General features: G+C 39.8%; 2 protein-coding genes across 5 annotated transcripts; both read right to left on the bottom strand.

Annotated features, from left to right (window-relative positions):
- On the bottom strand, window positions 1-23,057 carry atf2 (activating transcription factor 2). Of its 3 annotated transcripts, none has more exons than XM_061841756.1 (12): window positions 22,992-23,057; window positions 22,376-22,448; window positions 21,258-21,354; window positions 21,065-21,183; window positions 20,856-20,981; window positions 17,946-18,124; window positions 16,480-16,594; window positions 13,116-13,202; window positions 9,904-10,125; window positions 8,529-8,735; window positions 5,749-5,854; window positions 1-2,362 (listed from the first exon to the last, which is right to left on the bottom strand). In XM_061841756.1, exons 2-12 carry the CDS (start codon window positions 22,421-22,423, stop codon window positions 2,172-2,174), a joined length of 1,497 nt encoding a protein of 498 aa, XP_061697740.1. In that variant the 5' UTR covers window positions 22,424-22,448; window positions 22,992-23,057; the 3' UTR covers window positions 1-2,171. The 3 variants fall into 3 exon arrangements, with proteins under 3 accessions (XP_061697740.1, XP_061697742.1, XP_061697741.1); XM_061841758.1 differs by having other exon boundaries at window positions 22,376-22,444; window positions 22,992-23,014; XM_061841757.1 differs by lacking the exon at window positions 22,992-23,057 and adding an exon at window positions 22,711-22,951.
- Window positions 23,058-23,621: 564 nt separating this feature from the next.
- atp5mc3a (ATP synthase membrane subunit c locus 3a) lies at window positions 23,622-26,525 on the bottom strand. Of its 2 annotated transcripts, none has more exons than XM_061841759.1 (5): window positions 26,423-26,525; window positions 26,130-26,228; window positions 25,474-25,548; window positions 23,986-24,191; window positions 23,622-23,920 (listed from the first exon to the last, which is right to left on the bottom strand). In XM_061841759.1, exons 2-5 carry the CDS (start codon window positions 26,166-26,168, stop codon window positions 23,806-23,808), a joined length of 435 nt encoding a protein of 144 aa, XP_061697743.1. In that variant the 5' UTR covers window positions 26,169-26,228; window positions 26,423-26,525; the 3' UTR covers window positions 23,622-23,805. The 2 variants fall into 2 exon arrangements, with proteins under 2 accessions (XP_061697743.1, XP_061697744.1); XM_061841760.1 differs by having other exon boundaries at window positions 23,986-24,176; window positions 26,423-26,518.
- Between the last annotated feature and the right edge of the window lie 1,160 nt (window positions 26,526-27,685).

Here is a 27,685-nt window from a genome sequence, read left to right as displayed (position 1 = left end):
AAATATTAAAAGATTTATTACAAGTTATCAATTGGAATTTCTTTGAGAACGTTCACAAGTCACGAATACACATGGGACACAGTACCACACCCTGGTTGAGCACTTCAACGAAAACAAAGCTCCTTATTGACTTTTATTTGACTGAAACATTGCTTAATTCTCGCAGAGAATCATTACGTCATGCAGAGCACAAAATGTACAAAATAAATATTAATAAGAACCAAATAATCATCTTGGATGACTACACAGTAGTAAGCCAGTAGAGTTTTCATATTAACATCATGGTGGGACTTTATTTTGTTTTTGGGTATCTGAATGAAGCTCAGATAATGAATGGATGGATGGATGAAAATTCCCAAAAGATATTTTAATGTTCAAAACAGCTCAGCAAGAACTCCCATTAAAGATGTTCAATACCTATAACATACAAATGTATCAGTGACGTTGCTCACATGATTTTAACCCTAACAAAATGAGCAACCTGAAGAGCATCAAGTTTGCTGCATGAAGCTATTTACACATTTAAAGAGCAAAAGCTAATGAACAGCTAATAATTATTGATACAAAAAGATGAATGGTATCAAACAAAAAGCCTGCCACCATGACAAAGCAATTTCCTTCATGCCTACAATCACCGATTCTGTAACAATCAACTACGGGCAGAAGGTTGTAGAAACATTGGACGTTTTGAACTGGGGCATCCACCATCTTACACATTTTGTTTTTCATTTCGGCAGGCAGAAGAAATCTGAACATTCAAACTGCACGATGCGACTACAGCGGATCCGATCCCACCACCACAAAGAATAAAAAGCAGTCCAATGGGAGCATCGGGTTCAGCCAATTACAATTGTGTCATGTGACAAAATATGCCACTGCTTAAAAAGCTAAACCCTTCGTTTCTCTAAATGTGCAAAATACAGGGAGCAACTCGTGTAAATAAAAATACGGATGACCGTTTAAATAGTGCCATTTTATGTCAATAAAACAAATGCGATAAATGAATGTGCCAACACACTTCCAACCTACTCAGAAAGGATGGGCATTAGACTCCATTTTCTACAATGTAGGAAATGAATCAATGACATTATTTGGAATGTTCTGAACTCCTTTTTCCACGCTGGTGTCAGATTGAACAAAATGGTGGACTTGTGCCATTGCTCGGGTGTAGCTCCAGTAGGTCATGTACAGCCCGCTCTGCCCTTTTATGCAGCCCACGGAGCATATAATTCATTTTCCCGTTTTTGTTTTTGCTCTACATTTTGTGAAGCAAATGTATCGCTTTCTCTTTATTATATATTTACACAATGAATAGCAAATAGTTCATTTTTGTAACTTTTTCTGCCTAATCTACAAATGGTCTCACCCTACCATTATTCTATTTTTTTTTTTCCGTCTCATAGATGCAGACTCACTGTACACTGAATTATTTGCTTTAAAAATCATTGTGCCAAGGAACTACATTGGAATGAGTTGAGGAGCTTCATTTCGATAAGTAAAACACTGCTTTGCTGCCATCTTGCGGGCTCTACCGGCATTTATAAATATTTGTAGGGGTTTGTTAATTGCTAGCAAATTTTTGCTCTTCACAGCATGGTTTGGTCATAATCCTTTTTGAATAACAGAGGTTCACAATAGTGTACTTGTTTCGTCCAAAAATCACCCGCACCTCTGCTGTATGGGTACTCCAACTTACCTGAGTTGACATAATTGATCAATGATCAGTTGCACACAATTGACAGGATACTCCATAAATTATTGGTATATGCCCATCGCTACTTCTGGAAGTGACTGTTAAATGAAAAAAAAAAAAAAACCTCTTAAGATAAATAAATAAATTATCATTATGTTACACCTAAAGTGCCTTCTCCTTTAGTCTCATAACAGTATTGCCTAAAGAAGATCAAATTGACCCAACATAAATAGAACAAATAACGAATATGTTCCAAAGTGAGGCAAGAGGACAATCTCTTCACTGGTATGAGAGAGAGAGAGAGAGAGAGAGAGAGAGAGAGAGAGAGAGAGAGAGAGAGAGAGAGAGAGAGAGAGAGAGAGTGAGAGAGAGAGAGAGAGAGAGAGAGAGAGAGAGAGAGAGAGAGAGAGAGAAAGAAAGACAAGACACAGACATTGAACAGCGCTCCTGTGACCAAATCCAGCTCAGGATGAGATGATCAGCTCTCTGAAGGCAGAGAGTGGGTGGCGCTGCTCAGCGTTTGGCTCTCGTCTGTGCTCTGGTTGGATGTGGCGGGCGCAGAGGACGAGGTGACCCCATTGGAGGTGCTGATGGAGCTGTGCTGGATGGCCTCGCTCTGAGGGCTCCCGGGGACGGACATCTCCTCGCAGCTCTCATCTTTGTCGGTGACTGCAGTGAGGGGGGAGAAGAGTCTTGGAGGAGCTTCAAAAAGCGCGAAGCGGGATGCCAAAGGGCGATTTGCGGGCGCCGTGTGCTAAAGCCTTTCCGTTAATCCCTGTTAGGCTGCGTCTCCACACACCTTCCTTTAATTAAAGCTCCCAATTTCAATTTAAATGTACATCATGAGCCCCCCACCTCCTTCCCATTTGTTTTTCGTTACCTTGCCAACGACTGCAGCGACAGATGATTACAGCACCTGATTTTAATGATGCTCACACTAGAGAGTATGCAAGACTTGGAGTCAAAATGCCACCAGCTGTTAAGCACTTGCCTTGAATTAATTGGATCCTGATAGGGAGGAGGGAAAATGAACACTCTGCTCTCCAATTTGCGCCAGTATAACACAGGCTACACGCAACTATTTTGAACATCTTAACCAATGTTTAAAGAAAGGTTCTACAGATGTGTGTGGGGGGTGGGGCGGGCGTGCCATTTGTCTGATTACTGCGCTTTTACTGTGTGATGCACGTACTAAAGATGTGTAACACAGCACACTGCACATAACCATATCTTGTGATAATACCAAGACTGACCTGTGAGAGTGCCACTGGGCAGCCAGATTGCAGGAAAATACAAATAAAGAAGAAAATAGTACTTGAAAAGAAATACAAGGAGCTAGGCTGACATCTTAGGCCCGGTACACAGTAAAGTCAAGCGAGCTGTTGTCCCAATTTGGCCCATTGCCAAACAAGGACGTCAAATGCCAGAAGATTATACTAATCCTAAAGTCTGTTAAGAGTGGCTTCGTCCCATATGTAGGACTTGAAACAGGTCAGGGCCGTTAAATAGAGTCCCAAACATTTGGATGTAAAATTTACTCAAACTTCACACCAAAGGATAATCACGCCTGATAATCTTTTATCAACCTCCCAGAATCCAGGCTTTCCTGACTTGGATCACAGGAGGGGGAAGCAAATTGATTGGGTTAAGCCAAATTGCCAGGACAGTACGCATGTACCCGATTTAATGCATTGGTGCATGTCCACTGTGAGAGAGAATCTATCAAAAAAAAAAAAAAAAAAAGCATCTGTAAATCACAATCTATGATTTTTTTTTTAATTCTGTACTTTATTTGTATGGTACTGCTGCAAATAAGTATTTGGACATTTGCCAATTAGCAAAAACTCTGGCCCTGAAAGACCTGTTGGTCCGCCTCTGAAAAGTCAACCTACACTCCACTTATTCTAAATTAGAAGCACCTGCTTCCGATTGTTGGCTACATAAAAACACCTGTCCACCCCATGAAGGTGGAAAGGGCTCCATGGCATTTGCCAAGGTGCTTGGGGAAAAAAGATCAACTGTTGGAGCAATTATTAGAAAATGGAATACACAAAGAGGTTCTGGTTTAAAATCAGGCATGGCAAGGAAGGTTTCCCTGATTAAATCAGCACACTTCTAGGCCTGTCTTAAGTATGGCCATGAGCATTTGGATGATCCAGAGGAGTCATGAGAGAAAGTTATGTGGTAAACTGAGACCAAAATAGAAGTTTTTGGTCTTAATTCCACTCGCCGAGTTTGGAGGAGGAAGAATGAGTAATACCATACCAAACACCAAAAACACCATCCCTTGTGTGAAGCATGGGGTGGAAGCATAATGCTTTGGGGGTGTTTTTCTGTACATGGGACAGAACAACTGCACTGTATTTAGGAAAGTACAACCGGGGACATGTATCGTGAGATTTTGGGGAACAATCTCCTTCCCTCAGTTAGAGGATTGAAGATGGGTTGTGGCCGGGTCTTCCAACATGACAATGGCCGACAATAACTGAGGAGTGGCTCCATAAGAGGGATATTAAGGTTCTGGAGTAGGCGAGCCAGTCTCCACACCTGAACCCAATGAAAAATCTTTGAAGGGAGCTGAAACTCCGTGTTCCTCTGTGACAGCCCAGATACCCGTCTGATCTGGAGAAGATCTATGTGGAGGAATGGGGCAAAATCCCTGCTGCAGTGTGTGCAAACCCGGTGAAAAACTACATGAAATGTCAGTAATTCCAAACAAAGACTACGGTACCAAATAACATTGATTTTGATACGTATTCAAATACTTGTTTGCAGCAGTAACATACTTATAAATTAAAAAAAAAAAAAATCTTAAATTGTGATTTCTGGATTATCTTTTGTCTCACACAGTGAACATGCACCTAAGATTAAAAATTCAGACCCCGTCATGATTGCAAATTGGAAAAACTTGCAAAATCACAGGGTGTTCAAATACTAATTTTTCTCACTACGTTCTGACTTGAACTCATTCATTTAGATGTTTCACTATACAGAACGTCACGTTAAACCCAAGTTCAGGTAACCATAATCTGTCAAAAAGTCATGGTGTCACTCAAATAAGATTCTCCCTGCTTTCTTGTTCATTTGAAAGGGCGACTTTGCAGCAAGCAGATGGCCGGCTCAACGTGCCAAAGTCAAGTTGGCTAACTTGGGGGGGAAGACACTTTTGAGTAATTTCCTTCAATATTCCACAGGTACACCCAGGCAACACTGTGAAGGAGGAGCCTTGTTTGGGTCAGGAGGGCAGATAAAGTTTGTGGGTTAGGCTAAGACAGCCGTGGATCCAGTCACGGATCAGGCAGACTGAAATGATGCACTTTGTCTGGACTCCAACTGAGATTTCAAACCTGGAGATCACGCCCCGTCAATTTCACTAAGCTGTATAATAAAAAGCGATTGGGCCTCTTCTAATAACAATTTGGATGAATAAAGCCATAAAATCTCAAACTCTTTTGAAACCTTTATTGGACATTTGGAATTTAAGTAGGTGATGAGCCTAATGTCACCATGAAATTATATTTGAATAATTTTGATAAATATGCTGGTAACAAGGCCGAATAATTCACCTCTTTTCATATTGACACATACAAAAGGAGTATGAGGTAAGAAAATATTAAAACGTTGTGAGATATTCATATTTCAAGAATAAAAATATATTACAACAATAAAGTGAAGATAATTAAGTCATATTTCTCTTAAAAAAAAAAGTCAGTCGTGATGAAGTAGTAAGTTACTTCAACATCTGTTCGTGAAACTTGTACTTGTCTAACTGAATCCTCTTTTTAACAGTTACACATTCATACATTAATTTGCGTTCAAGAATATAAAACTGTTGTTCTTCCTGTACCCTGAGATGGATTCAGCTGTTGTAGCAAGGATTTGTCTTACAGTAGACCTGTCTATTAGTGTGTCAACTTTTGCAAACTTTAGAGAAACTAAGGACGGTGTCCTCATGTATCAATGGCTTTTCCTGATGCTGGTTATGGTTACACAGTGCTCATTTGAGGAGTTGGTGGCGAGGGAACTGGAATGGAGAATAATAGTGCATTACTCACGGTGATAGCCAGACTTCTTCTGCATGGCAGTTACAGGACAATCTTTATGAGCCAGGAGGAGCTGTTTCAGCTGGGCCACTTCGCTTCTCAGCAGGGTGACTTCACTCTGATTTGGGAGACAGGAGAAACATTGTGACACTGGCAATGGCACCAGAGTTTGAACAATGACAATAGTCTCATGTCAACATTGCCTTAAAAAAAAACAAACAAACAAAAAAAAAAAAAACAGCAGCGGTACCCTGACTTGTATGTGTCCTGATTTACGACTTTCTCAAGTTATGAGTCCCTGGTTGGTTTTACTATGGCAGAAATATTTAACTTGAGTGACCTTTTTGTTTTCCTAACCATGATGTCTACTCTGGCCTCCATGAACGTGGCCCTGTGCAGTTTTGCAAACAACAATCAATTCTTTAAAAAAAAAAAAATCTTCCCTCAAACTCCTTTTTGCGGCTCCCAGTTGGAATTTACATATAAAACAATCAGATCAAAGGTTGTGCCATTAACCAAACCACAAAATTTGTCCCATGAAAGTCAGACAGCTTAAAGCACATAATATGAAACACTGTGGATGGAAAATTGATTTGAGAAAAGAGTCATTTGAGCTATGAGTATACTCAAATTTGAACTAAACTCTTACGATACCACTCTATTTCCATTATTGTTAGTTTATTATGTTAGTTGGTGTTGTCTTCAATCATTAGGTGTACAACAAGTTTATCGTCCAATCATCCAAGTCTGCAATTTCCACATCCAACACATTTCCACAAATGGAGTAAAACCCCAGTTGTGGACTCAAAGGTGACTCGTGTAAGTGTCGGCACAACTTTGTCGATGGTGCAGAGATTTACATTTGCGCGTCGTTACAGTTCCCAGAGGAGCTTCAGCCAAGGAACTCTGCATGTTGTAAAAATAAAAAATAAAAAATAAAATAGACCCACATTAGGCTGAAGGTGACTTTAACTGGATTTAGAGCGACCGGGGCAAATGGAAATACTGGTGGCAGATTTAAACTCCTCCTTTTCCCCTTTAAGAGCCGGAAAGTGGCTCAATCTATTAGTCTAAAAGGAACCAATATATTTGATTCCATCGGTTTAGCTGAGCTGGGGTTGGCAGGATTAAAGTATTATAAAACATATTTAAACAAGTGGAGGGACCATATCTATTACATTTTGACTGCTTCGGTAGCCCATTAGGCACATACCATAGACAATGCAACGAGACTCAATACATTAACTGTATTGAAAACCGCTTGGTTTACCAGTTTTTTTTTTCTTTTTTTTTTAAGTTAACCAAAATATTAGAAACCGCTCTCTGTATGATGCAATGAAATTCTCCATCAGTGCAAAAGGTTGGGCCTCGACGAGTGAGTGACATGGGTGTCAGCTGTGTGTTGCACCAAGTGTATGAATGTGCTTATGCTTTTATTTTGTGACTGTTTGTTTAATAAAGCTTTTGCCAGGACACTAGTGGCTATGTCTAATTTAAATTATAGCTAACATCAATACCCTGTGATGGTGATCATAGACGTGGTGTTGTGGTATGTAACGATTGTTATGCTTTTCAGTAGACACAATGCAGTTTGTCTACTTTAAGTGTGAAATGATGGTCGCCACCATCATGCCAACTTTTATCTACATGGAAAGGTACATGAGTCTGTAGTAACATTTGTCCATGTAGAAAAATGATCAGGGCAAAGCTTCGTGTCAGAGATTTTGGTTTAACATTTTTTTGTTATCAAATTATCCGATTAATGTGTCCATGCCCTAGTAAAAACCTCCAAATAGTTTCCAACAATAAAGGAAGACAGGGATGTTGATGCCAGGCAAGTGTTTGAAACATACTCCTCTTTGGTTACTTAAAGAAGGAAAGAGCTCATTTCACCAAATGACAAAAACCTTTACTAGCTTCTACTTTAATGCAAAACTGCATCACACTACAGAGAGTAAAACCCCGCATAAACTCAGATTCTGAGTTAAGAGAATTCGGGCAAATGGTTTTTGCATGATGCTGGGAGTTCTGACAGCCGATGGGTCTGACACCTCGTTAAAAAGCTAGTTAAGTATGATGTTAAAATAATTGTGCCCCATTAGAGGCAGTTTTGGTGATCAAATGGGCCGTGTCTGTATCCAAGTGCGCTGCTGATTGTCTTTGTGCAAAATGTTCTTTTGTTCTCTTTCCATGTGTCATTTCTTTCTTTTTACTCGGGGCATAACCCTATTCATGCATTTTAAACATGCCTCCTCTTATCTTCTTCATTTCAAACCATATTTCTACTGTTGATTCACCAAAACATCTATAACCTCGACCTTGATGTCCTTCCCTTCATCCAGCCTCTACATAAAAAAAAATAAATTAAAAAAAACAAGATCATTCAACAGAAACATCACCTCTTATTCAATTGTCTGGAACACTGATGTGCTGCACCCTTGACCCAATCGCATCAAAGATACATGAACTGCTTCAAACTTGTCAGCATAGCATTCTTAATTGCTTCCAGCAAAATGAAGGTTCAAGCAGACACCTTTCCCTCTGAGAGTTTTGAGGCCATTCGCTAAACTGCTTAGACAGAAGAGACGACATGCTTGCGTGCACCTGACATATGGAGGAAACCTCTTTATTGACAGCAATGTATCGATGTAAAGGCCTCACGCATAAACGAACTGCTTCTGTCACGCGGAATCTCTTTGTAATGGGCTTTAATGACTTCATCACGACAGAAGGGACAATTCTGCACATGTTGACAGAAGTGCGCATACACATGATTATCATTTGCTGAATACCTGAAGTTGTCCATTCATGGAGTTGAGGTCGTCAGCCTTCTTCTCCAAGGACTGCACCCATACTTTCCTCTTCTGTCTGCAACGGGAGGCTGCCGCTCTGTTACGCTCCAGGAACTTGCGTCGCTTCTCATCCGGGTCTTCACTTGTTGTTCTGCGCCGCCGACCTCCCGTGCTTGGAGGGTTTGGTGTGGGGGTCACTGGGGAAGCCTGCAAGAAATTCATAAAAAAACGTGGACCACTACTGTTTCTAAATGAACCTTAATAAAGACACACTCAGTCCATCCATCAATTTTCAATATGGCTTATGGTGTTTGGGGGCATGTGTAGTTGTAGTTGGAGCCAATTGTAGCTAACTTTGGACCAGTTAATCAGAGGGCACATATAGAGACAGTGGGAATTGAACACACTCTGCCTGCACCAAAGTCAGATGAGTAAAACACTACAGCAGTGACTTATAACACATGCAGTCATTTCAGAAAGAAAATTAAAAAAAAGTTTTAGATTTAGATCTTCTCTAACAGACTACAACTCAGTTTGACAATTTGTGTGTTGAATGAAGCTTAGACTGGGAGTTCTTGGTTTAAGACGGTGTCGACCTAAGACGTTTAACTTTACAGCACCAGGGTCTTGTCCAACATTATGGCCCCAGCAACATAGTGTTTCTGCTTAGCTCACGGATCTGGATTATCTGTGTTTGTGCGCTGGGAGTTTATTTGGCCTTTTCGCCCACATTTTAACGCGTAATTCTGTATTCTGTCAGAATAAAAGATCGTCTCCAAAAAGGTCTTCAAACTGACAGTGGAGAAGATCACCAGTCAAAAAAAGACAAAATCGCGAAAGTGTGGGGGCATTTCAGACTGAGCAGCATGTTTCTCAAGGATATACTGTATCAAGCATATCGCAACATTTCCACTGAAGACACACAGAATACAGCGGCTGGCATAACAGACAAGGTGTAATTTAGGTTGCGCTCGGGAGAGGGGTGAGTCTTCTGTTAATTATGAAGCCCGTCAAATTTGTGGCCAGTATATTTCAACTGAGACAATTAATGTACTGTATGCCGTGACTGTAACCTGACTTTATTCAGGACGCTTGTCATATTAGTTAAAGGACAATTTTCTTTAGTCAAGACCAATAGTTAAGCACAGTGAGATGTATGGGCGGTGTACTATAATCTCATCTGTAAGTGGCTACATTTTGAACTCATGTACTGTATTTGTCAAATGTAGAACAAATGTTCACCTAGTAACACACTCGCGCACCTTGACCACTAACACTGCATGGACTTATTCACTCACATCGATGGGCTCATGAAAGCAAGTGAAACAATTGTTGAGGTGCAAGTAGTCACAGCCTTGCATGTGAGAATACTTACAGGTGTCTCTGTGGTGGAGGTGGCCGGCTGCTGAAGGGAATGTGCAGAAGGTTCTTCACTTGGGGGTGGCACATTAGCATCCACAGCGAGCGATGTGGATGGGGAAGGAGTGGCGATTAGGGCGGGAGAAGCAGGAGCAGCAGTGTGCGTTATGGCACTGCTCTGGACTTCATAGCCATCACCATTGGTTAGAGGAAGAAGCTCCTGGATTCTGGCTGGTTTCTGAAAAAGAAAGACACCACAAGTCAGCCAAGTTCTTATCTTTATTGCACAAAAACATATTGTAAAGTTCTCAACTTTCAAATGTTTGTGAATGATTAAAGGCTGGCCGTTTACAAGATACATAAAGGCACAAGAGCCCCTGACCTGAACTTTATCAAATAACTGGGTTGAAAGAACAGATATTGTGAGCTTAAGCCCTTTCTTGGGTTCTGGTTACTTTAGATGAACATACATAAATTCCAACATAACAGTTTCAGGAAGTTTTCACAGAAGAATGAAAGCTCTTATAGTTTCAACCCTTTGGTCACATGTCCAAATACATTTGTGTACATAGCCTGCATTTGGAATAATCAACTAAAACCACTGTTACAACGGTTATTCAAATAACTTGATTACAAAAAAGGTCAAAGCAAAATCTCTCCCTCTCAGCTTTGCAGGGATAAGAGTCTGTAAGACAAAAAATCTTAAACTTGGGATCCTTTCACACTAAACAAGGAAGAAGTCCAATTTGTAGGACAACCCTATGTCTCCAGTCACACAGACGGGCTTACAGGTTATCCAGTTATCAGTGAGCCAACTCTCATTTGCTGATGGACACATCACTCACCAGACCAGACCCTGCCCTTCAAAGCTATACTCACATTAAGTCACAGATACTACAGTAGACCGTGATGATAGCTACTTCATCTGCCCGAAATAAAGACAGGGCCTTCATGACACGCAGCACATCTTCAACTACACAGCGGCTCCCACTATGCTGACCGTAATTGACCTGTGGAAACGCCCGAAGGAAGTAGCTGCCTTCCTGGAACTAGAAGTTGACTGAACAATGCGATTGCCTGGCTACAACAACAACGATGGTGAGTTCAACTGGATGAAAAATCATACCATCACCTCACATGCAAATGTCAGTGTTTAATAATGCCTAACCACATTTTATCTGGTTACTCAATCAATCAACGTAACATGTAGAATACTTGATTCTAAAAGTATTCATTAGTTGCAGGATTGACTTAATCCAATCATGAATCGACTTTCTGAAGCACGACAAGTGTACAATACAACAGTCAGCATGAGCACAATCCCTAGCAAAGATAACTCAACATACTAGTGTCGAGCATCCTCAAGCAAAGGCATTAAGCAACAGCCAACAAGGTGAAAGAGAATGAGCCCTTCGAAAACACTAACAAAGTGAGATGCGATACATTTACATGAGAAAACAGAGTAACACATTATTCTAACAAGTACCTTTGCCAGACCAATCTATCTACCAAATGAGTTTATGGTGCAATACCCTTCCAGAAGCTCTTCTGGCAGAAACAAGATATTATTCTCTTGGAATGGCCCCGAGAAAGAGGGGGAAGGCAGTCAGATTCATATTTCATTTCTGCCATGGAAAACCCATCAGTGTAATAACCCTCTCTCTCATGGGTGTTATTCAACCATCTGCTACTATATTACTTATCTTTATTTTGCAACTAATTAACAGTATAATCTTCTAAATTCAGCAAGTTAATTATCATTATTGTGGTCTTTGCAGCATCATCAGTCCTTGTAAAGCGCCGTCTCTGCGCAGCCCTCCCGCTCGTCCCCCCCTTCAGGTTGAGCAGGGGTCTGTTTCCTTGACGTGGGCTCATTAGGTGTTTGCTGATGAGCTGAGTGCAGTGGGAGGCACCAAGAGAGAGGCGAGGTGGGGGATGCAGGTCAGGCAGGATTCTGCTGAACAAAAAGGTTCCATGCAGGGTGAGGCCAACTTAATGTGTCTTGCTGAGCGTGTGCCAGGATGCCCCCAGCTGGCTTCCGCTAGTTGCTCCCCCTCCCTGGTGAAGTGGTGTACGCCATTTCCATGTTTGTCATCTCCACACCCCACAGTATTCCCAACAACAGCCCCTTCTCATTACCCCCTTCTCATCCTTTTAAAACCCAGTCAGGATCAATGTCTCTGTGCCCAAAAAAACACCTCCTTTCCACCGTTTATCTGTTAATATTGAGCAGCAACACATGCTGAGAACGCTTACAGGTCGTGTGATATGTGCGTCATCACATTAGCACACATCTCACTCACGACGGTATGATTTTTCTGTTCTTTTTTTTTATATACTGCGGGAATTTCCAGTAAAATATTTGTAGTATTTGTATTTGAGATTATCAAAATTCACATTTTTGTCATTAAAATAGTATATCCAAGGTAAAACCACAAAGAATAAAAACATAAAGAAAACATAGACAACCAACATTGTTTCATAATCAATAAGGTCTGAGGATCTTACAAGGACACACAAAATCAACTAAAATTCCAACCAGTGTTGAACACAGTAGATGACTCAAATTACAGTCTGGATCTGATCCAAACCTTGCATACAGTTTAATAGTAATCAGACCGCTGCCAAACAAAGAGCATTTTCATTTTTCTCTTATGTGGAGAAATTACACAAGAAAATTGTATTAGCGTGACTAAAAAGTAAAAATATTCTTTTTATTGTACCATTGAGGGTAATTAATTTTTGCGCCATTCAAAAAGATACTAGTAATTGCTCAAGTAACTAGTGTTTAAAATTCTACCCCTGGCAACTAAAATGATCTTTAAAATTAACTATACCGTAACACAATGCCTCATGGTCTTTTGAAAATTTCTCGTCTTTTCCATTTCCAAAATATACTCTCAACTCAACGTTTGGTCCGATTATAAATAATTTGTGGATTAACTGCACATCCATATATTTGGGGGTGAAAAAAAACTGACAGGAGAATTAAGAATTTTAATTATTTTTTTATACTAGTCTGTGGATAGTTCAAATTTAATATGATTGGAAGAATATCTATAAAAAGAATTTAACAGGAGCTTTCACGATACAATCAAAGCACTACCTTCTTTGAGAAAAGTAATACGATCTCTTAACCTCACTAAGACAATACCGTTTTATATGGAATGCTATTATTTGAGTAAGTAGCACAAATATTTGATGTAAAAACAGGAAGATGATAAATACCAGTTTTGCCTCTGACTGGGCAGGCTGTGGCGAGGGGGGTCCGGGGATGCCGGGGACATTAGGCACTACTGTGACAGGTCTGACAAGCTGACAGCAGAGAGAGAGAGAGAGAGAGAGAGAGAGAGAGAGCAGCACAAAATTAGTCTTGCACAGTAAAAGGCGGTCTCATGCTCCCTCACAAAACACCCAGAAACACACAGACACAGCAGAGTTCCGTCATATCTCAGCCTCATTATGTCAGATAGCCAGTTATTTTTTGGAGGCGGTGCCACATGGAGATGGTGTGTGTGTGCTCACTAATGAACCTCTGCCTGGCTGTGTAAGAGCAAATGGGCAAGGAAGCTGAAGAGGGGAGGAGAACCAAGTTTGAGGTCCAAAAGCAGGACGTCTCTTAAAACCCCTAATGAGATGTTGGTAGGTCAAGTGGAGGAGAGGGGGATGAATTGTGTAAAAAGTTGTTCCGTCTTATTGTTTTATATTTCATCTTCCAAAGGTGTACTGACGTCATGTTGCCCTTAAAACAGTCTGGGACTCTTGTTTTGGTCAATTTTTAAGCTTTGTGATCTTTTTCTTTTGGCTTGTCTCGTTAGGGGTCGCCACAGCGTGTCATCTTTTTCCATCTAAGCCTATCTCGTGCATCCTCCTCTCTAACACTCACTGTCCTCATGTCCTCCCTCACAACATCCATCAACGCTTTCTTGGGTTGTACTACAGTGTGTGACTTTGGCTTATTTACATTTTATAAAACAAGAATATATATAATTTTTTACATTATCTTATTATATTGTTTTTATATAATACAATATGGTACTGTTTTTCTTATTCAAAATGTAAGTTTTTCAGGTTGTGGGGGCCAGAAAGCATTAATGGAATGTCAATATATTTTAATGGGGAAAACTGATTTGATAAGGAAATAGAGTTGCGAGCTTGGTTTCGAGCATATTAGACTTGTAAGTCAAAATAGCACGGTCTTCTCGCACAAGATTCATAAACACATTAGTGCTAATCCAAGTGCTCTGCCAGAAATCAAGAACGGTGATTTGACTTGAACAAGGACAAATGACAAAGTGTGTTGGATGAGTTCCTGCTGTGCTTCAGCCAATTCCTGCGTATTTGTCGCAGCCATACAAAGTCCATTACTTTCCTCGCTCGCTCTGCAGATCCAAATTGACTGCCAAATCTGCTGTGCCAAAGTCGTAAATAGTCCTCGCTGCCCAAGAGAACGGGAGACAAGCAAGGACAAAATGTGGCATTAATCAATCACTAAGTGCTATCTGAACATCAATTGAGGAGCACTTGTGTTCCTTTGGCATGTGGAATTTACCTCACTGACCAATCACAACTAAGAGGAAGGTCTAATGTTTTTATTTTGAAGGTATAAGGAGCATGCAAGCAAGGCCTGTCGGGAGGCCAGGTGAACGTATTTTGTCACCATCAGCAAGCTAATCAGAGAAACACTGCTACTGCGATAGGCCGAATAATGTAATTTCTGGCCTACAAGCCGCAACTTTTTTCCACATGCTTTCAACCCTGCAGTTTATGCAGTGATGCGGCTAATTTGTGCATTTCTTCTAATGGCCGCAATGGTGCACTCGAGCGGAAAAGGTAAGAATGAGACCGGTGGAATATATGTGCCGAGGAACTTACTTTTATATATATATATATTTTTTTCATGTGCTGGCGTTAGCGCTGTACTAGCGTGTTCCTGCCGTGTCTCAGTGATATTTACCGGTAAGTTTTATTTAATTTTTATTTATATTATTATTTTTTTTGGCCCTGTTAGCGTTAGTGCTATATTTAACGCGGCGCTAGTGTTCTGGTCACAAGCTATGCTTTTTCATCCTCAAGAACAATATGGATTAAGTATTGTTTAGCATTGTTGTTGGACAACATTTGAGGCTTTATGTATTATTTATATGGCCTGAACTGATGCAACGGAGTGGCACGGCTTGCAAACCCGGAAATGTATTTTCACTGCAGGGCTAGCTTCTATGCATTTTGACAACATAAACTGTAACGTGAAGACGCCGTGTAATGAGATTCTCATTTTGAATCGTGTCAAAACCAGTGGCCAACCAATCAGCTTCTCAAGAAAACCACCCGACTGAATTATGGCACATCATGCATGGTAAGGCAACTGTTTTCCTTCCCGATCAACCACACATGCATGCAAGGTAGAGCCCTCCCTCGGTATGTTTACAAATGCATGAATTGTAATTAATTTAATCTTTTTGTAAAAGTACTGCTTCTTTTGTTTTTGTTTCATGAAATGTTAAGTGTTTCACCTTTTGTTTTTGTGTTTTCTGAAATGTGAAAGTGTTTTGTTTTTGTGTTCGCTGAAATGTTAAAGTGTTTCACAATTTGCTATATAGTTTTTCACTTCAAGTCACTGTAGTGAACCCCCTTTTAGCCCTCCCACATGCATTAAACACATTTACAGTTATTAAATTGAATTTAATAATTTACTTTTTAAACAGATTTTAATGTATTTGAAAATTTAAAAAAATATATAAAATGCATATAAAATACTGGGCGGCATGGTGGAGTGATTGTTTGGATTGCCTCACAATTCTGTGAACCGGGGTTCAAATCCCAGCCAAGTCTATGAAGTTTGCATGTTCTCCCCCTGCCTGCATGGGTTTTCTCCAAGCCCTCTGATTTCCTCCCACATCCCAAAAACATGCATTCATTGGAGACTATGAATTGGCCTTAGGTGTGATTGTGAGTGCAATTGTTGTTTGTCTACGTGTGCTCTGTGACTGGCTGGCAACCAGTTCAGGGTGTAACCCGTCGCCTGGCCGTTGACAGCTGGGATAGACTCCAGCACTCCTGTGACCCTTGTGAGGATAAGCAGCTCGGATAATGGATGGATGGATATAAAATACTACCTTTCAATATAATGTCTGTGTACATGCGTGTGCCTTTAAGGGGTGGGGCCTGGTGAGTTATTGTGTGTTTCTGGGCATGAGCTATGTCCTACAGCAACTTCTGCGACTGCTCGTTGTCTTTTCTTTTACTGTTCTCCAGGCTTAAGTGGCCGAACATGCACCAATGACTGTGGTCTCCTTTCCCACAGGGGAGGGCGTTACAATAAATGTGTATGTAAAAAGCCGTATTAAAAAAAAAAATGGAACAGGAGAGGAACATGAACACTTAATACGGAAAGACCGACCATTTTGAACTTGTCATGAAGAAAATAGTACAGTAGAATGTGCGTTTTTATCAGCAACATTAGTCATACTTATTATATTCATATTTTGGTGAGGGAATTCAGAAATGAATTAGCTTTCAGAAATATGAGTATCATTTCCAGTTCCTTAACACTGAGTCATGACTTGGGAAATCTAATTAGCGCAGCACTCACTGGGATTGTGGTGGGAATATGTACACTAGAACTTGTAAGGGATGCTGGAATGGAGACTGGCATGGTCTGGCCATTAGGCAGTTGTAAGAGCACAGGGAAGGTGCCAGACACTGGCCTAGAGCAGGAAACAAAAAAAAAAATATCAAAGTTAGGGGAAAAAAAGTGCAAACGTTAAATTATAGAAAACACACATACGTGACAGTGATGGCAAGATAAAATCATTCTCTCACATTCAAATAAAAACTAATGAGAGAATGAAGAAACACCCATCAACCTCAAACAATATGATTTCATGTTTCTACAGTGATATTGAATGACATCAAGTCTTGATCATGTTAAGCAACTAAAACTTCACATTTTGCTTACTATCTGACAAACAAATCACATGTACAAACAGCACATCACAAACAGCTGTTTATTTCCCTACACAGACTATTTCATTTTGTGTGTGTGTGATGATCAGTTACGGATATATACCATACAAAAATACAGTGGTGCCTTGAGATACGAGTTTAATTCAGCCTGTGACCATGGTTGTAATTCAAAACACATCTCAAATCACCTTTTCCCATTGAAAGGAATGGGAATGCCATTCATCTGTTCGAGCACCACACCTTTCAGATGTGCCTCCATTGTATAGGCAGGACTATATAACGCAGTTCTCCAGACACAAATGAAAAATAATAGACTTCTACTACTACTAATAGTACTGTAAGTTACTCAGTGACTTGCTGTAGTAAAAGTCCTTTTTCATAGAGGATAAAACATTGTGCCTGTGAGTATTGCTATATTATGTGTCTACTCTACGTGTGTTGTTCCTCTATCTGTGTTAAAATATGTTGTTTAAAGGGTTGTAAAACAATAATTAGCAATGCTTACAGTTAGCCTGGCAATAGGTTTTCCATTATATTCCAGCAATAATCTCACCAGGGGTGTTCCAACAGCAATATTGTTTGTTTTAAACCTCGTAATTCTTTTTCTATTTTGCTTGACAGTAAAATGAGTACAGTATCGTTAAATAGCTAGAAGCTTCTTTTTTTTATTAATTCAAATTCACTATACGCCGAATTGCTTTTTGTCAAGTGAGTTCAATTGCGTTTACTGCCACCTTGCAGTGCATGTATCTCGAGTTTGGGCTCGCATGCCAAAACAAAAAATGAGTCCAAATGATGCCTCGTATCTCAAAAATCTCCTAAGTTGAGGTCACTTGTATCTCAAGACACCACTACACGCATTTGCTCCACACGAGTATTGCTTAAATTATTTAAGTAAATAATAGCGCACTTTTCATCTTGAAAGGAACGACAACAATTACTATACCCAAAAAGAAGAATCTGAAAACTGCACTTAAATTAAAAACAGAACAAGCACATGCCCCACTAAGACAAAACTTAAAATGAAATGATTTCAAAATTGGATCTATGATTTTTTTTTCTTTTCTAAAATGGACATTCCGAGTTACTTACACTATAGGCCTACTAGTGGATGGGACCTGGGTAATAACAGAGCTAGATGTTGGCGATGGGAGTGCTTGCTGTATAACAAGATTAGCCTCAGAGGTTGCTAGGAGTACATTGGGAACTTGGAGGGATGCAGGATGGACTATAGTGGATGTTGGCAGTGAGGCTGGCTGCAAAGATAAGTCCTGGAAACATCACACAACATCTCAGCTGCATCAACAGCAGATGTGTCTTTTTTTGTCTCAATGTTTACAAAGAAAGAGATGAAGAGAAGACAAAATATTAGTTTTCTCAAAATTCTAATAACAATTTCCCATTTGTATCAGAATAGGATGAACATTATCTTTAACCTCATGTTGTGACGACAGTATAGTGGAAACTCCAAAGTTAAACAGCGTTTTGTAATTAATTTGTTGTGGCCGCAAAGCATATAATCATCATAAATCCTTTATTAAATGAATAGGCCATGTTTTAAAAAAAACATCTAAACACTCTGAGCTGTCATAGAAGTGTAAAAAAAGCTAACCATGGTATAATGTATAAGTGATGGTCCTTTAAAGGCTCCTGAGGGACATCTAAAGAAGAGAGAACAGGACGGTATTTATTTACAGTGATATTGTCACCTAGTGGCGTTTTATAGGTGTTGTTGGAAAGAATAAAGCGTCTGGTGCAGGCAGGTTGATAACACATATTGTGGTTTGTGCTTGATTCATGGAATGTATTATTTACTTCATCTCAGTGTTCCCTCACTTGCAGTTCATCATTTGCACCCCCACTACAGCCAAGATTTTTAATACTACTCATTAACATTCAACTTATGAACATTTAGGACATACAAATATGTTCTGTATTAATAGTTTACTTTTTTTAAAATACCCGAACTACCATTGTACGGCCACGAGCTGGGAAGAACTGCATTCTACTGGGTGACATGTAGCGTAACTAAGGACAAAAAGAAGAGGCTACGAAGGGCCCCAATAAGCTACAATAAAAGTTGTTGGTTCTGGATTGCAAAGAGAATATATGCCTGTGACTATTGTTGTACTCTCTGTCTGTATTTGTCACTGCTAAGTTTGTGTGAAAGTTAAGGATTATAAATTCTACATTATTTATCCTTACAGTATATCCTATGGCATTTCCCATTATATGTTAGCATTAAGATAGCAGACTTTCATGGGAAGACTACAGTTTAGAAAAAAAGCATGTTGGTATTTAAATAATCAATGTTTAATCATTTTTATTGTGTTAGTGTTACTGTAAACTGGGGGTGACCAATAATCAGCTTGAAGCATACCGTCTGTCTCTTGTTTGAAGAATTTTGTGATCCAAAGAAGGGACAATGGAAGTTTAGAATACTTTAAAAAAGGGTGTTTTAATGTTTAAGCATGTTTTCATGAGTTTATAAGGGTTAAATCTGTATTTTGGTCTTAAAATGCATATACAGGTAACTATACCCCACCAAAAACAGGATCTCACATTATTGCAAATTTTTGCCTAAGCGCAATACATGTGGGTTCACTATATATTCAAACGTACGGAAAATTGGCCATTTGTTTACAAGCACCTCTGGTAATCCTTGATAGTTTCCTTTTTCTGCTTAGTGATATGCTTAAATATGATGATCTGAGATAAGAGGGAAGGGAACTTCTGCCGGTCAGGCTTCACTTCACGCAGACTACATCCCAGTCGGGATGATGGACTGCCGGTCTTTGTCTTACTTTGTGGGACAGAAGCCGGCGCGAGGCGCGTCTCAATTACGATCGATTGCGAAGGGATGGTCAAACAGGCGAAGTGACAATCAATGTGTCATGCAATTCACATTAGTAATCACCACTATCAATTTGTTTAAAAATGAAAAAAATCATAATACCTCTTTGACATTCCACAACCTGGCCCTTAACTGCTACCCTCAGCGCCACAGAGCAACACAAACCAAAACTAGCAAGCACTGCAACAGCTTCTTCCCCCTCGCAATCAATCCTAACCCTTCTTAAACACCTAACTTAAAATTCAAATGCAACATGCTGCCAGTTCTTTGCTCTTGAGTTTGTCACATTCTGCCAGAGCAATTATTCATATTACATAGCATATATTACTTGTTCACTAACTATAATAGTCTCAGCGCGCTGCACCACCTGCACATCTGCTGTTCATCAAAACTAGCCTGTCGCACCTGTGTAGCATCCGCGCCAATTTCACAATTAACTGAGGAATATCTGCAATATTTGCACAATCAACGTTGTCCCAGATAACTGTACGACTACACAATCTCTGTTGTCGTCATGTATGTCGTACTAGAGCGGCTCCAACTACCGCATATAAATTCCTTGTATGTTTTTTTACATACTTGGTGAATAAAGTGGATTCGGATCAACCTACCCCAGTTAGAAAACAAACATCTTGTTGAGATTACCTTCGCATTGAACGTAGCATTTCGGTCACATGGGCCAGTCAGGATTAATCAGTCTATTTCTTTTGACGTCACTACATGGTTTACGTGGCCAATGTGTGTCCTGTGATTGGCTGGTGATCAAGCAATGCAGGAATTGGATGGATCGCTGAACATTTATTTGTATTTTGTACAGCAAAAAAAGGACGAGCTTTTCATAGAACGGTATGTTTCATATCGTAGTTGCAATTTTCAGTGTATAAATGAACACCATCGTCTTCAGAGCAGTTTGAATCTTTAAGATGTAGTGCAGTTCTACACCACTGCACTAAACAGACACCATAATACACATACTGTGTATTACCGAAAACGGGTGGTTGAATCGGACAACTTTTGGGAAATTTGACTTTGGAGGTTCCACCGTAACCTTATGAATTATATGGATATTAGTAGGAGAGGATTCAAATAGATCAGAAACACATTTATCCTGTGACTTAGATTAGCAAAAAACAAAATCCGTGTTTTACCTTGTCGTCGCTCGTCGTAGATTCCGGGTGAGGCAGAGGGCTACCTCGATGGGCCTCTAGGGCGGTGGGTTCTTCACTTTTGTTGCGTATGATAGGGGTGGCCAGCGGTGACAAATCCAGTGGTAACTATAAACAAGTTAAGTAAAGGAATTTGTTAGGATGAACAAATAAAAGAAAGACATCATCAGAGAAGTTGTGGGGTTTACAACCTTTTTAATATCATCGTCAGTCCCTTTTTTGAAGTCGTGATCGAAGGGGCTTGTGAGTTCATTAAAGAGTCCGACTTCTTCACAGTTTTTTAGAAAGCGTGTAGGTGTGGGTGTTTGATCTGTAATGAAAGTAAAGATTTAACAACAATGGGTGAACAAGCACATGCATTTTTGTACTTTGTTAGGTTTTTACCAGCAATAATGACACTGTCAGTCCTGGCTGGACCAAATTTGAGGGTCATCTCATGTTTGTGCTTGTGAACAGCCAAGTGGTCTTCATTTGTAAATCTCTGGGAGGAAAAAAATAAGCAGGACATGAGATTCTGACTTTTCGAACTACTGTATTAGATAATGTTTTAGGTAAGGCATTGAGACAAATATATGTTCTTTTCATTGATGTTTCTAAAACTGAACCATGCTGGGACGTAAGGGATATTTCTTTCATAGAGACGTTTTTCTTTGTGATCCCTATTACAGCGAACCCCTATTTATCACAGAGTATACATTACGGAACCATCCTAAAGAGGAAAATCTGATATGGAGACTGCATGAAAACATTTCACATTAATCTGAATCAAATTTTAAACATGAAAGTATTTGAAAATAAATTTCAAGCAGAATATTTATGCAAAATGTTGCACATATTGGAGTGTTCCGTGTTTAAGCATATTCCTTAAGAGGCAGAGGCTCGAGGGATGGGATGGGATGTGAAATCAGTGAGTGTCTGAGTTTCAGTTGTGACTAAACAGCAGCGCTGCATGAGTGTTTGTTTTATTGTTCTAGCTTTCAATAAACAGATGAAAAGTGTATTGGAAATATAGCGAGAGGATTACAGAGAGTATAAACAGCAGGGTGTGAACTATGAATAGCCAATATAGCAGGGGAACATTGTACATGATATTTTATGCTGACAAGTATAACATTCAGAAAATATTCAGGTAAATGAGTCCTTCTGGGTTCACAATTTCTTTATCTTTACAGAGAATTATTCAAAAAGATGACCAGTGTTCACAGATGACAGCGTAGTACTTCAGTTCAGCTTTTTTGTTATTGTTGCTGGTTCTTTAAAATTTGTTTTGTCTTGAGTATTTTGTGACACTTTGAAATGCTCAACAAAGGTTGTTAAAGACAAAAAACAGCAAATGGACTGGAAGCTAATCATAACTTTAAGGATTGATAAATACACATTAATTGTAATCAAAACTGAGCTTTATTTTTGTGGAGGCAGCTGTTTGAGAGCTTGTCAGACACTGAAACCATACTTTCTTGTAACACTATTTTAAATAAACTTGTCTCATTAAAGGACGTTACCTGTCCACAGCCAGGAGCAGTGCATAGGAAAGGTTTGTCATCACTCATATTAAGGTTTTCCTGTTCAGTCTGTCTGAAATGGGACAGAAAATCAAGGGCTTTACATAGTCATGTTGTGGTTTTATCAAGTCGGCTATTTTTCTTTTTTTAATCAGCTGCTTGAGTTTAAATTGTAGACAATAGCAAAGGACGCTGGGGAAACCAAACAGATCAGATGTGGACAATGAAAGTCAGAGATGGGCGGTTACTAGTTGTTGACAGCTATGGCTCATCATAACATTAGCTTCTCCGTCTTACTATCGTCTACAGAACGACAAAATAAAAACACCGGTCACCTTTCGCTCCACTTTAGGTTTTAAATTAAAACCAAAAAATAAGGTACCACAGCAATCGAATTGCCTTGCAGATTAGTCGAGCATATATCACATTCGGTTCCATGTAATAGCCTTAGCCCTCCGTGAACATACATTCGTCACCATATTTAGATTTAAATTCCGTTTTAACAAAGAGGCGTATTTTATTTCAGCACAAAAAACATATGCTTCAGCCAATAACCGAGGCACAATGTCAGACGATAGCATTACAAATATTCTTCCAGTTTAAATTGCCTACTTACCTCAACCAGCCACTACCCTCCTTGATTTTTCCAAAATCCCACGTCTGAACACAAGTATCGCGAGAGGTGCTCAGATGCTTCCGTAAAGGTCACAGAATGACATCATACTACAATTACTTCACATTGTCATATTTTTTAAACTGTTATTTTTACATTATCAACAACCGTTTTTGTCCAAGACAAGCACGGACTACTTTAAAAGTGGCTTGAGAAAAGTTACCTCTTTATGTAGCTTCCTTATTTAAAATATTTTTTTTAATCCACCATGTGACAACCATTTTCTAAAAACAGTAATTTAGCATACGCAGAGTTCAGATAAAAGGCATTTAGACAAAATGTTTCCTTTGTATCTGTTGAAAAGAAATTGAAATAGTACAACTACTCACCATTCACTAAGAGATTGGTTTAAAATGTTCTAATTTATTCAATGCCATTTACAAAAGCCACTCACCTGCTGCCCAACAGCAGAACTAATAAAACTTCAGCTCAATGACTTATGGAGGTGGACCCAAAAAGCTTCCATGAGATCTCTCAGAAAGCAAAGCTTTTAGCAGCTAATCACAGAAGAGATGACATTTAGGGGAAAAAAAAAAAAGCTGCTTTGGTTTCAAAACTATTCCAGACATTACATTGTCAAATACATGTATTTTAATCGTGTAATTTCTTACATTAGTACAATACATGTTTTTTTTCTTCAAATTTTGACAGTGTCAGAACGACTTGAAAATGTACATTTCATTGACACCAACAGTGAACAAATTTGAGAAGCCACAAAGTGTAGTCACATTTGTAATGAAAGTTGGACAGCAGAGTTTTACATAGCAAACAGGATCAGGAAAGCAACCATCAAACAGAACAGTCCCATGGCTTCAGAGAGGGCAAATCCCAGGATGGCATAGGAGAACAGTTGCTGCTTCAAGGATGGGTTCCTGCAAAAGAGGAAAAAGTGTTAGGGATCTATAGTTAAAAAAAAAAAATTAAATAAATGGCACACCTAGCGTAGCCAATAATCAGACTCCCAAACACGGTCCCGATTCCAGCACCGGATCCAGCTACACCGACTGTGGCGGCTCCGGCGCCGATAAACTTGGCTGCAGTATCGATGTCCCGGCTCACCGCGCTTGTCTGGAAGCCCCTCAATGTGACCTGAGTGAGGGGGCTCTGTGGCATCCCAGCAACAGTGCTCTGGAACAAAAACATCTTCAAAAAATCAGTATAATCCAAAATACGTCATTTGAAAAATGTCCCCCCATTTTCTTTTGTACTATAGCAAGTATAAAGGCTACTGCAATTATTCATGCAGTCCCCATCATCCCTTATACTTTAAAAATCAGTTACTGTTAGTTGGCAGAAGTTATTTCAGCATCCAATAAAGCCCCTTTAATAGCAGTTGAGCATTTATGAATTCACCCATTTACAGATTTTTGGGCAAACATTCTGTTACTGGCTAAAAACCTCACAGATTCATTGTTTTGGTACTCATGGAAACATGTCGAATAAAACTATTGCTTTGCTGCAATTTTGTGGCACCTTGGGACCAAAGAACCCATTGAAATGAGAGGCACTTTATTGAACCACACCATATTCTAATCGAAATAAATGCTTTGACACCATCTGATGATTTCAACAAGCTATTACCGTAATTTCTGGCCTATAAGTCACGTCTTTTTTCCCACACGCCTTCAAGCCTGCGGCTTATGTGGTGATGCGGCTAATTTGTGCATTTTTCTTCACAGCCGCAAGGGGGCACTCGAGCGGAAAAGGTAGTGAGATCAGTGGAATATATGGGCCGAGGAAGTGACTATTACCAGTATGTCCTTTTTTAAAACCGGAACCAGTCCTGTTAGCGCCGCGCTAGTGTTAGCGCCATGCAAGCATGCTTCTGTCACACCTCAGTGATTTAGTTTATTTTATTTTTTTAACTGGCTCTGTTAGTGCTGTGCTACAGTGTTGTTACTGTGTAGCTGCCGTGGCTTTAAAAAAAAGAAAAAAAAAACTAGCCCTGTTCGTGCTACCGTGTTGTTGCTATGCTAAGCTAAGGTATTAAAACTGAAAACTCTGTGTACCATCTTCATAAATTTCTCAGTTTCTCAACGTGGGCACTTGCGGCTTTTGCATGTATCGGATGGGATTTCTTTTACAAATGTCCTGGGTGAGGTTTATAATCTGATGCGCTCTGTAGGCCAGAAATTAAAGTACGCGTTTTTAAGTGGGTCTCGAATACTGATGACAGGGCTCAGTGGTGTACTGTATACTTGATGAATTTGCCTCGTTTGAATTTTGTTTTTCCCCATACACATGCCTGGAGTCAAAAGGAAAGAAACATTGCTTGTTACAAGTGATGACATTTTAAATGAGAAGTAGTGAAAAGTTGTTTTTGTTTTTTAAAACATGCACACAGCAACAAAGCTATGTCATTTAAAAAAAAATAAATACTAATTCCTGATTAAGAGCAACAAGCGCATATACTGTACATCCTTACCTCTGATTTAACATCAGGCCTGGACAGCACAGAGGCAGACAGGGGTCTGTAAAGAACCCGGGAACCAGCACGGACCTGCAACGGGACAGACAGACAGGCCATATATTTACTACATTTATGTATTACCACATAAACAACAGAGGGAGTATCAGGTAGATTGTACTTACAATGATAATCAGTGAAGCATAATTATGCTAATGACCAATATGTACAAATTGAAAAAAAAAAAAACAAAACTGAAATGAGCCGCCAACAGGTCTCATTTAACCAAGTTATCAGTCAACGGTGTTTAATAAAGTGAGCAAGAACCAATGTAAAAAGTTATTTGGTAGGAGGCTAAAGTTCTTTGGTCACATTGGCTAAATGACCTTAGCTGGTAGCCCCCGATGCTCATGGTAGCTGCAGAAAGACAAATTCTGGATTGGAATGCATCTAAAAGTGTACAGTCAACAAAAAATGAGCACAAAATGAAGTAACTGTATAGAAACGAATGTCAAAGTCCGTGTTAGCATTAGCAATGTAGCAAGGCTGCGTATACCCTTGCCATTCAAGCTGCAGTCAAGTTCATTCATAGGCCCGCCGTGGTTTAACGGTGATATTCAAGACGCTAGATTTCAACTTAAATCATTAAAATAGAAAGACGGCGATACACTCACCAGAGCCGGCGAGGAAATGAACTTTGCACAGGCGTACATTTTCTACTAAAGGTAGTTTTGCTAGCGATTCGGTCGCGTTTGGTTGAAGCCCGGGTCTCTCTGAAGGAAGAGCGGACAGAACTAAGGTCAAACGGGTATGAAAAGGCCCCACACAGAAAATAAAGCAATTCAAATGCACAATGCGATGTAGTCCATAAGCTACTGTAATTTGCATGCAGTTATTGCACGTCTGACAAGAGGATGAGAAGAGATATCAGATGCGTTCCGAGTACGGACAGCCATTTCACACTTACCGACTGCAGAGGTCGAACCACAGTGACTAAGTGCGCATGCGTAGCGGGATATATGGCGAGACCCGGATGATGACAGCGGAAGCACCTTTGAATCAACTTTACTTGGAAGAACAAATCACAATGTAATTCATTTCCTAAACCTCATACGATGTTTTGTCTACAGTAATTCGTTAATGTAACCATGAGGAGAAATAAAGCCTAGAAATTTAATATATAAGTTATAGATTGTCTAAAAAGTCAATTTTGTTTTTATTTATTTTTATTTACAAAATCGGGACCTGTTCAATATTTTTGCTGTCCATGTTTATACATCCGAATTACAAAAAAAATAACTGTAGTATTTTAAGACCCAGAATGTAGTCTGAGGGGAAAAATACGTAATAAATATATGTAAAAATATTTCATATAAATATAGCAGCATGCTGACTAAGATGGTAAAGCGTTGGCCTCACAGTTCTGAGGACCCTGGTTCGATACCGCCCCCCGTGTGGAGTTTGCATGTTCTCCCTGTGCCTGCGTGGGTGTGGGTTTCCTCCCACATCCCAAAAACATGCAACATTAATTGGACACTCTAAATTGCCCCTAGGTGTGATTGTGAGTGTGACTGTTTGTCTCTATGTGCCTGGCGATTGGGTGACAACCAGTTCAGGGTGTACCCTGTTTCCTGCCCCTTGACAGGGATAGGCTCCAGCACTCTCCGCGACTCAAAGAATCTACAGAAACAACAAAAATGGACACATGTGCTTTTGCGTCTGAACTTTTCATAGATAGATACTGTAGATAGATTATCTTAGCTGCTTAGCCTCACAAGGGTTTGGGAGCGCTGGAGCCTATCCCAGCTGTCAACGGGCAGGAAGCAGGGTACACCCTAAATTGGTTGCCAGTCAATTGCAGGGCACATGGAGACAGTCAACAGTTGCACTCACAATCACACCTTGGGGCACCTTGGGGCGTGTCCATATTCATTACGATTTTTATCAGGATATAAAAAAATCTGAATTTGCGTGGATCATCTTGAAAGGTCACATTCAGTATACCTGTACATCTTTCATCCTCTCTATTTGAGTTCTGTTGCGTAAGGGCAGTTGACTATAGTTGAGCTCCAAATATTGTATCATGTTCAACGTAATTTTTTTCCTTCAAAACAAAGGATCTCATCAGAGACCACTACGATCACTTGTTGTGGTGCCAATTTAGCACAGAAGCCTGAGGGAAAGGTTTCTTGGGGCCGTATGTTTGCAGCTTCCTTACAGGCTGGTGGAG

Source organism: Syngnathoides biaculeatus, chromosome 14, assembly GCF_019802595.1.
Source record: "Syngnathoides biaculeatus isolate LvHL_M chromosome 14, ASM1980259v1, whole genome shotgun sequence".
In the NCBI taxonomy this organism is placed as follows: Eukaryota; Metazoa; Chordata; class Actinopteri; order Syngnathiformes; family Syngnathidae; genus Syngnathoides; species Syngnathoides biaculeatus.
This window is presented reverse-complemented; position numbering and strand designations above follow the sequence as displayed.